The sequence below is a fragment of the Mustela nivalis genome (genome assembly GCF_964662115.1).
Source record: "Mustela nivalis genome assembly, chromosome: 7".
Taxonomy (NCBI): Eukaryota; Metazoa; Chordata; class Mammalia; order Carnivora; family Mustelidae; genus Mustela; species Mustela nivalis.
This window is the reverse complement of record NC_139026.1, coordinates 17,155,066-17,167,685: the sequence shown is the minus strand read 5'-3', so window position 1 is coordinate 17,167,685 and position 12,620 is coordinate 17,155,066. Positions and strand designations below refer to the sequence as shown.

Sequence of the window (12,620 nt, the reverse complement as noted above, 5' to 3'; positions counted from 1 at the left end):
TCCCTGCTGAGGAAGGAACCCGATGCGGTACTTGATCCCAGGATTCCAAGGGCTCTTAAGGCTCACACACCCACACACAGGATCATCAAGACTATTCTCTGGCTCTTTATTTAGAGACCAGGAAAGTTTGCCTTTTGACAAAGCTCACACATTTAAATAAAAAGAATGTGTCTCAGAGAATATGAGGCACCAGCCAGTGCGTGGGATGGATTTGGGACAGGGGCCCCTAGGACCTTTCCAGTGTCCCTGAAATTACTTCCCTGGGAAGTCGTCATCTCTGCCAAGCATTCAGTCTACTCTGTCTGTCCTCCAACGTGAGCCAGGCCAACTTTCTTTCCCTCCTGTGATTCAGAATGCTTCTCTACAACCCATGCTGTCAGCTGCCTCAAACCTCACAGTCCTCGTGCCTTCCCAGCAAGCTATTGAGGACATGGATCAAGATGAAAAAACCTTTTGGTTGTCCAAGAGCAATATTCCAGTCCTAATAAAGTAGGTATTATGTATTTTATTCTTCATGATATCTTACCGGCATCCATGCGAACAAAGTTCAGTAGAGGGAAGCCACGTGGTCCTTGAAAACCACAGAAACCAGCATGTTCTAGAACACTCCTCACCTCCTTCCCCCAGGATGGTAACAGTTAACATTATGGACAGCCAACTCTGTGCTAACTACCTCACGTATAATTCAGTTCATCTCTCAACAACCCTAGGAGACAGGCATTAAAATTACACCTATTATACAGATGTATAAACTGAGGTATGGGGTGATTCCATAACTAACCCAGGGCTCCATAGCTGATAACATCAGGGGAAGAGTTTGAATCTGGCCATCTGGCTCCAGAACCTATTTTCTTAACTACTCAATGATACTCCTTCATGCATTGATATTTCACGATAGCTCTTCTGGACTGTTGTTGTTTTAGGTACCATATGCTGCTGGGCACATACAGAGTGGCAGATCTGCAGGCTCTGTCATCTTCAGACATGCTGGCAACGTCTCTGCCTGGCAACTTCCTTCACCTGGTGAAGGCAGATGAGGTAAGAGAGTTCTATAACCTGTCTGCTAAGTGGAAACGCGTCATCTCTGTTTGTGCTGCCTGCTTTGAAGGTCTGTGTTATGAAAATCTCCAAACATGAGCAAAAATAGTCCAAGAATAGAACGTCCATGGGGGCATCACCCAGCCTCAACAACTGTCAACATATGTTGATACACACACACACACACGCACGCACGCATGCACACTCACACGTTACCCTGTAGTAGTGATGCTCTAAAATGTGACCCTCCACCTACAGCTTGGCCACAAGCTCTTCTTGACAGGCCACAGACTGATCCAGGCAAACTTTTCCATGATTCTGGGTAAAGGTTGCCCAATTTCACAACTGTGGCTATTCATATGTGTATACTAAAAGCTGTTACCAGTAACCAACCCACTGAGTGACTACAGGTAACAAAAATTTGATGTCAGGTTAGAGTCGGTCAACCAACCTTTACTGAGTACCTATGAAACACCAGGGGCTCAGTGCTGATGTCAGAGCAACACACAAGGAAGAGCTACCGCCCCATGGAGGCTCAGCCTCTGGAACTTACCGCCATGTGTCCGGACTTGGAGTTAGCCTTGCGTCAGGAAGTTTGGCTGCCTTGAGGCCTATGCCAGTGTCTATGCCACAGCTCTGGCTATGAATTGCACAAGGTGAAAATGAAGATTTTACTGGGAAGTGAGAAGTGCTGCATCAGTGGACCATGAACCACCATCTAAAATGTTCTGGGATTAACTGCTCTAAAACATTTTTACCTTCCTACTCATCAGTGACAGAGATGATGTCAGAGAAGAGGACAGAGTGCTGTGAAAAGGGTCTAGGGCTAGCATTGCTGAAATGTATGTGCCTCCTCAGATCATTCTTTGTTGAAAGCAGAGAAGAGTCGCATACAGCTCCATGGATTCTTGGCACATTATTGTTCTAATTCTAGTACATTACATACCTGTATCAGACAATGGGGTTGTGCTCCATCGGTGTTTTAAATCATTGTTTCTCCTAACAAGCATGAGCTGAGCACCTACCCTGGGCAGGTTTATCCTGGGTTCTCTGCATTCAGAGACAAATCAATGGGGCCCTTGACCTGGAGGAGTTAACCACCAAAGACACATTTTAATGAGTTCCTGGGTCTGATACAAATGTCTCCCTTTAACCAAAAGAGATGTGCAAGGCAGCCAAGAGTGTTTTCTCCAGGGCCTTCACTGAGTAACTTGGTGGCTGTCAGGGTGAGACAAGTCCCCTTCTGCACTTAGGTTCCCAAGAGGGATTTCAAATAAAGGGTAAGGGTGGGGGAAGAAAGGAAAGTAGAAAGAGTGGAGCCCAGCTGTGCTGTGGCTGGTTGGTGGCTGGGTGAGTGTGTAGGTTGGGTAATAAATATTCTTGAAAAGTAACTGGGTTCATTTGGATCAAGAAAGTCAGGGGCTGTCCATATGAGTTTGCTAAGGCTGTTATAACAGCGTACCACAAAGGGAGTGGTTCAAACAGCAGAACATTTTGTCTCATGGTTCTAAAGACCAAAGGTCCAAGATCGAGGGGTGAACAAGTTTGGCTCCTGAGGGCTATTGGGAGGGGCCATTTCAGCCTCTCTCCTTGGCTTGTCAATGGCCTTCTTCATGCTCACACAGCATTCTGCCCAGACCGCGGTCTGTGTCCAATTTCCTCTCCTTAGAAGAACACCAGCCATGTTGGAGCAGGGCTGACTGCAATGATCTCAATGTAATGAGATTACCTCTGTAAACACCCTATTCCCAAATAAGGTCCCATTCAGAAGTACTGGGGGTTAGGAACCCAACATATGAATACTGAGGACACAGTGCAACCCACAACACCATCTGCAGGGTTTTTCAGACTACAGGATCGCTTTGGTGAGCCTCAACCAGCAGTCTTTGAATGAAGTCGAAAAGAACAGAATCGGTATTTAGGGGCCTCCCCAAAAGTAGAGGAAAGTATCATTCCATTTTAAGTGTGTGTGTGTGTGTGTGTGTGTGTGTGTGTGTGTGAGAGAGAGAGAGAGAGAGAGAGAGAGAGATGCCTGGTGTGTCACAATTTAAAGATATTTCTAACTTCAGGCCATAGTAAAAAATGTAAAAGTCACTACTGCTTGAGAAGTACAAAACCCAGAAATAGTTTCAATCCCTGAATTTCCTACCCTATGGAGACTCACCTTCCCACTGTGCTTTGCATTTATAGACTGTCACGATTGAAGGAGCATCTGTCATTGACGGTGACAACGTAGCCACAAATGGTGTGATACACATCATCAACAAGGTACACGCTTGCCACCTGCCATGCAGACAGTACCTCCTCTGACTTCACGTATTACTTCTGCACAGGATGCTTGGTAGAGGATGTGGGGGTGGAAGTACGTTCCTCTAGTGGAAAAGTATCCTGTGTTGTGCTCCATGACATTAATGTTCAAACTGCTTAGAGGTTCTTTTCATCCAGTCAGACTCTGTTCTTACTTATTCAGCCTATATTTGGCAATGGCCCCTACATCAAGTGTGACCAAGTATGTTATATTTTTTATTTATGTGAATATCTTAATTAAGAACTGGAGGATAGGCAAGTGGTTATGCATTATTTTTCCCTCTTCCCTTTCTCCATGATTTCACCCTAAAAAGATAGGGTAAGGAAGCCCTAGAAAAATATGCAAAAAGGTAGATAAAGTATTTTGAAATTTTCATTTTCTTCTAAGACACAATGCAACAGTATTCAAAGGTACAAAATAAAACAAAAAAGTATCGCGGGAAACAGTTTTAAGCTATCCTGTAATTTTCTGTTACTATATTAGGATTTTCATTGAAAATTGAGGTTAGAATTTAAGGTATATTGGGAACTTTCAAAGGGTGGAAGATTGGAAAAGACAATTAACTAATAGCACTTTAACTAAAATTATCCTCACTTGGCACTTCTATACTCACTTTTGATTTTAATTTACAGAAAAGGTCAACTATTTCTGTGCAGGAAAGAAGTTATTTGTAAGATGCCTGGAGTGCATTATTTTGCAAAAACTTTGCAATTCCCTTGTATTACCAAGATACATTAAGAAAAACTACATTTTTGAGCAACTGATCACTTGCAGGGAACTATGCTCAGTTTATGACTTCTTATGATGCAAATGAACATTACTTATCAAGAGTATTTTTCTTCTCCATCCTGGCTTTCCTACTAAAAACCTTTTTAAAAAAAAAAAAAAAAAACGTGAAATTACCTCTCGGTAATTTACATTTACATTTCGGATGGCCATACTTTATTAGTACAACAGCCCCTGAACCCATCTCCTGTCCTGATCGATATTATCATGAGGTCAATCATGTCTCAGCTCCTCCCTGAAGCCTTTCTGATCCTGCCACCCATATCATCAAGGATGGCATTCAGAATCTGGGGACCCACTGATAGCAAGCTATGTGAACTTGGGCAAGGGACATAACCTCTCTGAGCCTCATCTTTCTTCCCCAGGAAGAACAAAACAACACCTTCTCTCTCTCGATGCCTACTGCCTAGCAGACCTTCCCTCAATAAATGTTGGTTTTACTCCTTTTTCCCCTCTCCATAATTCCATGGGATTTAGGGGTATAGAACTCATTTGGTACACTGTGCCCTCTTGTACTGATAGTTCTTCCTCACGGTATAGTCCCAGACCCCCAAGTGATGGCATGTTCTGGGGATGGGGGAGCTGTGTCTCTGTGTCCCTCATCAGCACCAGCCTCTACCCTTGTACGTGGTAATAACTGGAATGATTGACAGAGCAGTAGGTTACATGCCTTGTACAATATAACATGTCTCATTATCTCCTGTGATTTTTACTGCAACCGCAAGACAGTAAATGCAACTGTCCTCAATTCACAAGGGAGACAACAAGTAAGGCTCCTCAGGGTTAAGTAACTGGACTGAGGAAGAAGTGATGTGACCGCAAAAGAATCCTGGATGCCTGTCATCTTGTTCAAGTTCTCTGGTTAGCCTCCGGGTTGCACTGGCTCCCTAAGGACCTCCTCCACCTGCCCTTGGACACCATGGGCACCTTTGCCAAGGCCACCATGAACATGTGTGCAGGGCATTATCTGCATATCAGCGCCTGGCCTCAGGGTGGCATGAGGCTCACCCCCAGCCCACTTCACTCCCAGACTGTGCACCTTCATTGGGTGTTGCCAACCGTCAGAGGAAAAGGTGTCCTTCGTTAAATTTGCAGAAGTGTTTTGTGGACTAGCAGGGGTCCTTATCATTGCGTCTTGTTGTGTGACATGACCCTACCTACCAGAAAGTAGCAAGCCCTATGGATACATGCTAACAGATTCCGGGGGCTTCCTTTCCCAGGTTTTGGTTCCCCAAAGAAGCCTAACAGTCTCTTTGCCAAACCTGCTCACCCGGCTGGACCAGATGCCCAACTATTCCATCTTCCGGGGCTACATCATTGTAAGTACCACGTTCTCTGCACAGCCCGCTCACTCAGGGTACATGCGCAGGGACATCTCTCACACCTTTTTGTCTCTCGCCATCACAGCAATATAACCTGGCCAGTGTGATCGAGGCAGCCAGCGCTTACACTGTGTTTGCTCCAAACAATGACGCCATTGAGAATTACATCCGGGAGAAGAAGGTCACAACTCTAGTAAGTACTGGGAATGATAACCAGGACAATTATTTTCTGAACATTCAAAGTCAATATTTTTCAATCCACTAATCATGGACCATTCCACTCTCTCATCAAAAGTTCCTTGTCCATGTCCAGATACTTAAGGCAAATTTCCACCCGTGTGTCTCATTCACACTCCCGGAAGTTCACACTCAGGCCCCAACACAAAGATGCAGGCGTCTCAGGAATCTGGAAGGATCCTCCTGGTCTCCTGCCGCTTCCCCACCTTGGCCTCCCTGGTCCCAGGCAGTGAGATGTCAGAGGCAGGGATAAGGAGGAAGTGGGTCATCTCTGTCTTCCTCCTCCTCTTCTCCCCACCTCCATCCTCCCTGATTCCTAACGTCTGGGGCTAGACTGTCCAAATCTGTCAAAAGATTTTATCAAAGAATGTCAGGCTCCAGTCTTGCCACTCTATGCCTGAAAAGCCTTGGGTGGATCCCCATTTCTTACAAGACGGTCTTCAGACCACCTGCCCAGGTACCTGAGGCCTCTGTCAACTGCCACCATTCATCTTTCATTCAGTGGTTGCTCCAGAATTTTCGCTTAGGAGCCGGAGTTGCCCTGCCCGCAGCCCCCACCCCATGATGGGAGGACATGTTTGAAGCTATATTTCTAAAGAAAGCACACTGTTTTCCCTTATATCTTCAGATAAGGTGGCTGAGACAGAGACCCTAGAGAAATATGGATGGACACCTGAAGTTCCTCTAAGCTGTCCTCTGGCCCACCTATTCTCTGCAGAATTGCCCTGGTCTAACCAGAGTGACAGTCTCAGAGACGCCAAACAAGCCAAAGGCGTGTTTGGTACCTTTGTTCATATCTACCCATACTCACAGACACACATGCACACATGTGCACATGCACACGCTGCCCCCCTCAATCAGGAAGCCTCCCCTTCAGTCTTCACCTCCAGAATCACTCCCACCCATTCCTCAAATCCAGTCTGACCTCCTCGGGGAAGCTGGCCCACCGCCTGCACCAACCGAAAATCTCTCCTGCTTCTGAGTTCAGACCATTTGCTCGCCCTTCAACATCTATATGGTGTGATGAGTTGTTCTTTCAAGCAATAGGGCCTTAGCTCCCCAAGGAGCTTGCAAAGTCCTTGAGGGCAGAGATGGTATCCTACACTTCTGAGACTGACATGATGAACAAGCAGGGATCTTGGGAGGGGTCAGAAATCACCTTCACCTTCCCTGTTCCAGTTCCTATGAAGCTATTCAGTGGGAAATATTCTTTTCCTGCCTTGGCAGGAAACTTCAGGCGATCCCATGACCTTTCTGTTTCCCCCAAGGGTGCTAAGATCATTTGAAATCACAAACAGAGTCTCCATTAAGTTAAGAAAAAAAAAAATCCCAGCCCCTGTAATAATCAATACCTTGAACTGGATTTTTAAATCACATCTTCTCTCATGGTTCCCTGCTGGGGCTTTGTCCAGGCAGGAAGCTGGAGGAGGGGGTTTGCTGTTCAATCAACCAGGATCCATCAGGAGACTGAAACCATACCAGAGGGAGGCTAATGTCATGAATTGGTTATTGGGTACAAAGCTGTGTAAGTATAACTGAAAGGTTAAAAGGAGAGAGAGAGAGAAATCACAGAGGTAGCGACTGCAGGAAGCATCTAGACCCCAAAGGCTAGGAGAACAAATGAAAGAGGTTAGAATCACCAAAACTTAGAAATACAGAAGAAGAGCCCCGCAGAGCTGTAGCTCAGACCTCAGTGGAGGGGATGCCGGTCATCTGGTGTCTCTGACCCTGATGACCCCAAGACCCAGACTCTAGCAGAAGGTGTTGCCCAGCAGGTGCTGATGTCTGAGAAACTGCCCTCCAGATTCAGCTACCACTTCCGGGGTGCAGAGTGGGGCTGGGGTGATGCCCACAGGAACAGGAAGCAAACAGGATGAGGAAATTCCTTCTCCTTCCTTTTGCTCTCATAGGCCTCACCGTCTCTTTCTAGTGCTTTCCAGCAGGAGAGCCTTACAGGAGCCCTGTCAAAGGAAAAATGTGGACCAGAGTCCTGGCCCCAGGATCACAAAGCAGAATGTGGAGGGTGGGTTTGGAGCTGAAAGACCATCGACTTAAGTAACCTCCTATTCCCTTCCCTGAGCTCATTAAATTCAGTGTGGATTGTATCAGGTCTGAAGTTGAAGGCCAGAAAGTGTTGGTGGTCAAGAGGAGACCTTAAAAGGGTGGGAAGGTTCTTGATTTACCTGTCACTGTCTTGAGATGGCATTGCTCTTCCTAGGCTGGGCCAGTGTTTCAAAACACTCATTCACGCTGTCTCTCTCTCTGTCATATTCTCTCTCTCTCTCTCTCGTTCTCTCTTTCCTTTTTTCTGTGAGTCCATAAAATATTTATTAAGTGTGGAGAGAGAAAATTCTCCAAAGATTATGTTAATTAATGTCTTATAGGGACCTTTCTCTCTCTTTCTCTATCTCCTCCCTCTCTCCTCCTTCCCCCCTCCTTCTGATGCTCTGGTGGTTCTTTGGAAACCCCAACCATAATTGGTGGTCTCTGACTGCTGTCCCCTTGACCTGCGTGCATGCACCCTAGTCCTGTAGTCATTGATCTCCTCGTTGGACCCTAAGCATCCAGAACCCGCCTCCAGCTTTTCCCCTGGGGAAGCCTCTCGGGCCCCCTAGGCCACCCTCTAAGATAGGACCTAAGGCCCCAGTTCTCTCTGACCCTGCCACACCTCTGGCCCACAGACACACGTCCTCTCTTGTCCTAAGACAGCACTGGGAGTCATGGGCCTGTCCCAGTGCTGGGACACCTCTCAGCCCTCCACAGTGGATCAACCTGCCAGCCATCCGTGGCGTGAGGTTGCTCGGGTCTGAGTACAACCCCAGTCCCACTGGCCACCATATCTGCAGGGGACACAGATCACATTCTTCAAAACATCCCATCCAGTATCCTCTCGTGGCCCTTGGGGTGAAAGGCAGGCTGGGGACTCTCTCTTCAAAGAAATCATCTTTAAAACCCTCCCTCGAGCTTCATGGCTTCAGTCTAGGTTTTAAGGTGACAACAGGAGTTCTGGACCATCCCATGTGGAAGACCATCACGTGCAAGGTGATGTGTCTCAGCTTTAGTATTTCATACCTACTGCCTTGGTCACACTTTGCCATTCAACAAGCTATTGCTCTAGTAATTCCCACAGGGCCGGGCATGCTGGGGCAGCCCACTAAGTGACTGGGGACTGTCTGACCTACGGGTTGACTTTCAGCCCTACTTGTTTTGCAGGAGGAAGACATAATCAGGTATCACGTGATCTTGGAGGAGAAACTCCTGAAAAATGACCTGCACCAAGGCATGCATCGGGAGACCATGCGGGGCTCTTCCTACCTCCTTGGCTTCTTTCTCCACGATGACCAGGTGCAACCCTTTTACTTAATACCCAGGAGTGAGTGTCTTAGCTCCTATCATCCGTCATCACTTCCATGTTGGAATAATCTCACCAGTACCTCCTAAGCCTTATCCACAAAAGACAGTTGCCTGTCTTTCACCATAAAGAGCGAAGAGACTGCCCAGCTCCCCGTTCACCCTCCTTGTCACCAGCCTTTGCATAATCATTGTGGGCTTTACTAATCATGGTATTTGAATTCCAACAGTCACAAGTACCCTCTGACCCTGATTCCTAATAAACCCAACAGACATTCCCCAAGCAGTCTCTAAGATAGAAGACCTGACAGCAAAACCCAACACCCAGGATGTGGCACTGACTCCATGGGGCCAAGTGACACGTGGAATCGAGCAGCTGAATGAATAATGTCACAATTCCTTGATTGTACACATCCTGGTCCCAGGACCGGCTGAACCCCATACCAGGAGTCCAGTATTTATCTCACAACAACCACTAAGTATTTCAGTGTTCAGAATTCATGAAAAAGAATTGATGAAACTAAATAAGTTAAGTAATTGTAATTCTAATGACATTTCAAACATCAAGGAAGAAGATTGGTTATGAAAATTGAACAGGAAACTCAGTATAACTTTAGGGTAAATTCTCATAAGAAAAAGTAATAAAAACAGATTATTGTTTAAGATAAATGAGGCATGATATTAAGAGGAAGAAAGTTTAATCATGGACTTTTTTAGCATTAATAATATTTGGTCCTTTTAAAAAGTGCAGTGTTAAAACAATGTTCTCAGTAGTATCATCACTGAATCACACGTGAAATTTTGTGGACATTTTGTTTCAACTCCTCATTACTTCCAAATATTTTTTTCTGACTCCTGCAAATAATCCCAGCTGTTATGGAATAACTTCAAGGAGGTCCTTTTAAATATGTTTTCTTATATTTCCTAGTAAGGCAACTTTTTATATGTAAAGAACTTAGAATTTTTTTGTTTTTATCTGATCTTTTCGTACTTCATCACATAGAGATGAATTTTCTATTGCAGTTAGTTGAATCCATTTCAACTCTGTCATGGTTATTTTCCATTTGTTTGGAAATTCTTTGATCTAGAGAAATTTTACACGAGAGGCTTTAACTTACAATAAACAAATAGTTCTATCTCACAGTAGAGGTTTTTCTTTTATTGGTAACTCATTTACTTTCTCTTAGGACAATGGAGTTGTAGGAAAAATCTCTCTAAACCAGAAAATTTGTGTTCAAGTAAAAATTGTAATGCAGCCCATAATTCTCTAAGGACATCTCACAGCGAAAATGATTCAGACATTTTGAAGGCCAAATCAACAGTATGATAGCATCAGAAGTTCTGTCATTTTGATATTTTTTAAATAGTTCAGTTTCTCAGAATTCTGGAAGTTCATGCTTCAACCACCATTTGACAGCACCTGTAAGGTTCCTTGCTAATTTTCCAAATCTACACAAACACTAGAAGACCTCTGTGGAGCTCGGCCATGATTTATCTCAACACCCAATGGAAATTCACCTGACTCCAAGTAAATCATAAGGGGCTTTAACATTCCACAAGAGTTCATATTCAGCACCTCAAAGAGTCATTTTAATATTGCTGCTGTGGGGAGTTTGGGGATGTTCTTAATCATTTTTAAACCCTTACTGGATATAAACTTAACATTTTCTTAGTACAATAAAGACTCCCCCTTCTTCCAACTTCTTCCAACTCACACCTACTCAAACACACACACACACACACACACACACTCCAATTCTTTTTTTTTTTTTTTTAAGATTCTATTCATTTATTTGACAGACAGAGACCACAAGTAGGCAGAGAGGCAGGCAGAGAGAGAGAGAGAGGAGGAAGCAGGCTCTCTGTGGAGCAGACAGCCCGATGCGGGGCTCGATCCCAGGACACTGGGATTCTGACCTGAGCCGAAGGCAGAGGCCCCAACCCACTGAGCCACACAGGCGCCCCCACACTCCAATTCTTAAAAGAACTCTTTTCCCCAATTTTGTTAGTTATATTAATGAGCGAATAGATGGATTCACTCGTTTTGCATTACTCAATCATTAAGGTAGCCTCCTCCTTTTAAAAAAAATCAAAACAAAACATGTTGCACTCAAAGTTGAAGTTGAATTAGTAGCATATAATGCAGAACGTCTGAGCACTTGCCACACACTGGGAAATGAGAGTTATCTGGTGGAACACTTTTCACAAACAAAAACACTTCAAAAAATGCTTATTATTTTTATTCTTAAATACCTGTCACTTGGCCTTTCTAAGGGTTTCCCACAAGCTAACCATAGACATGTACAGAAAGGCCAATGAGTTTCATTCTCCATGCCTTGGTTTTGGAAGGCATTCAGACCTCCAGGACCACCAGTCCACAGCACAGGGGAGCACGCCCAGGAAGCCATTTTGCCAATGGGACTCACATAACAATCATGATTCAGAATTCTTCAAACAGCCATAAACAACTACTGGGAGGGGTGGAGAGAAACCTTAGAGATGATCTAGAACAGTCTCTTCCTTTTCCAAAAAAAGGAAATTGAGATTCAGAGAGGAAAAGCAACTGGCCCAAGGTCACACAATCAGATGGTACCAGATGCGGACTGTTACTTAGACTCTCTTTCCCAGGAGAGATCCTTCCTCTACAAAGTGCTACTTTTGGCTTCCAGGTGAATACTGGAGTATCTCCAAGACTGCTGTGATATTGATAGCCTCTGTTCCCTATTGTTGCTATTTCCCTTGAAATCACTATAATCAAACTCACGTTCAACCCTCTTGTTTACAGCTCTATGTAAATGAGGCTCCAATAAACTACACCAATGCAGCCACTGACAAGGGAGTGATCCATGGCTTGGGGAAAGTTCTGGAAGTTCAAAAGAATAGATGTGATAATAACGACACTACTATTGTACGAGTAAGTTATATCCAAGGCCAACGATGCACCTGTTGGCTTCATTTTTTATTAACTGTTTAAGCACAAGATTTGTCTATCAAGATATCTCAATTCAGTTCAAAAACACACTTAGTGAGCATCTCTGACGTACGAAGAGGCAGAATCAATTTGACTCTATAAAGATAAATAAGACATGATCCCTGCCCTCAGTGGGTTCACAATCCAGTGCAATGAATTGTACCTCAGTGCCTGGGAACTTTCCTGGAGGGTTGTACTGAGTGGGATTCTCAAGCCATGATCTTCCTCAGACAGGAACACGCCACACCTAGCATAGGCGCAGAGAGGAGGGGGGTGATGGTCCACCTATGTCAGGTGTTGCCCAAGCCTGGTCTCCTGGAACAGAAAATATAGAGTTGCATTATTTCAGTATAACAGAGGATGCAGTAATGGAGACTTGTCATTCCAGTCCATGGGGTGGTGTAGGATCTTTCCATAATAGTAATAACTGCTGACATTTGGGGTGCACTTATGTGCTAGGCACTGCACGTATTTTATTACTGTTATATTGGTTTTATATGGGTTCATACACATGTTACATGTATGAAGTCATCCTCACCACACCCTACAAAACAGGTACTATTATTATCCCCATTCTACAGATGGGGAAAATGAGCCACAAAGAGGT

General features: G+C 44.7%; 1 protein-coding gene and 1 long non-coding RNA gene across 4 annotated transcripts in view; one reads left to right on the top strand and one right to left on the bottom strand.

Annotated features, from left to right (window-relative positions):
- STAB2 (stabilin 2) overlaps positions 1-12,620 on the top strand; it is a 165,472-nt gene that overhangs the window by 91,642 nt on the left and 61,210 nt on the right. For all 3 annotated transcript variants that reach the window (XR_014313870.1, XR_014313871.1, XM_082739101.1), the window contains exons 29-35: positions 353-489; positions 924-1,038; positions 3,229-3,306; positions 5,353-5,451; positions 5,540-5,647; positions 8,905-9,036; positions 11,828-11,956. Coding sequence is in view for 1 of the 3 variants with exons in the window: in XM_082739101.1 (XP_082595227.1) it covers positions 353-489; positions 924-1,038; positions 3,229-3,306; positions 5,353-5,451; positions 5,540-5,647; positions 8,905-9,036; positions 11,828-11,956 (798 nt within the window). In the remaining 2 variants the exon portion in view is untranslated. The remainder of the gene's footprint in view (positions 1-352; positions 490-923; positions 1,039-3,228; positions 3,307-5,352; positions 5,452-5,539; positions 5,648-8,904; positions 9,037-11,827; positions 11,957-12,620) is intronic.
- LOC309868925 lies at positions 5,661-12,322 on the bottom strand. Its single transcript, XR_014313874.1, has 3 exons — positions 12,177-12,322; positions 7,044-7,158; positions 5,661-6,035 (listed from the first exon to the last, which is right to left on the bottom strand). It is a non-coding gene; the product is annotated as an uncharacterized lncRNA (long non-coding RNA).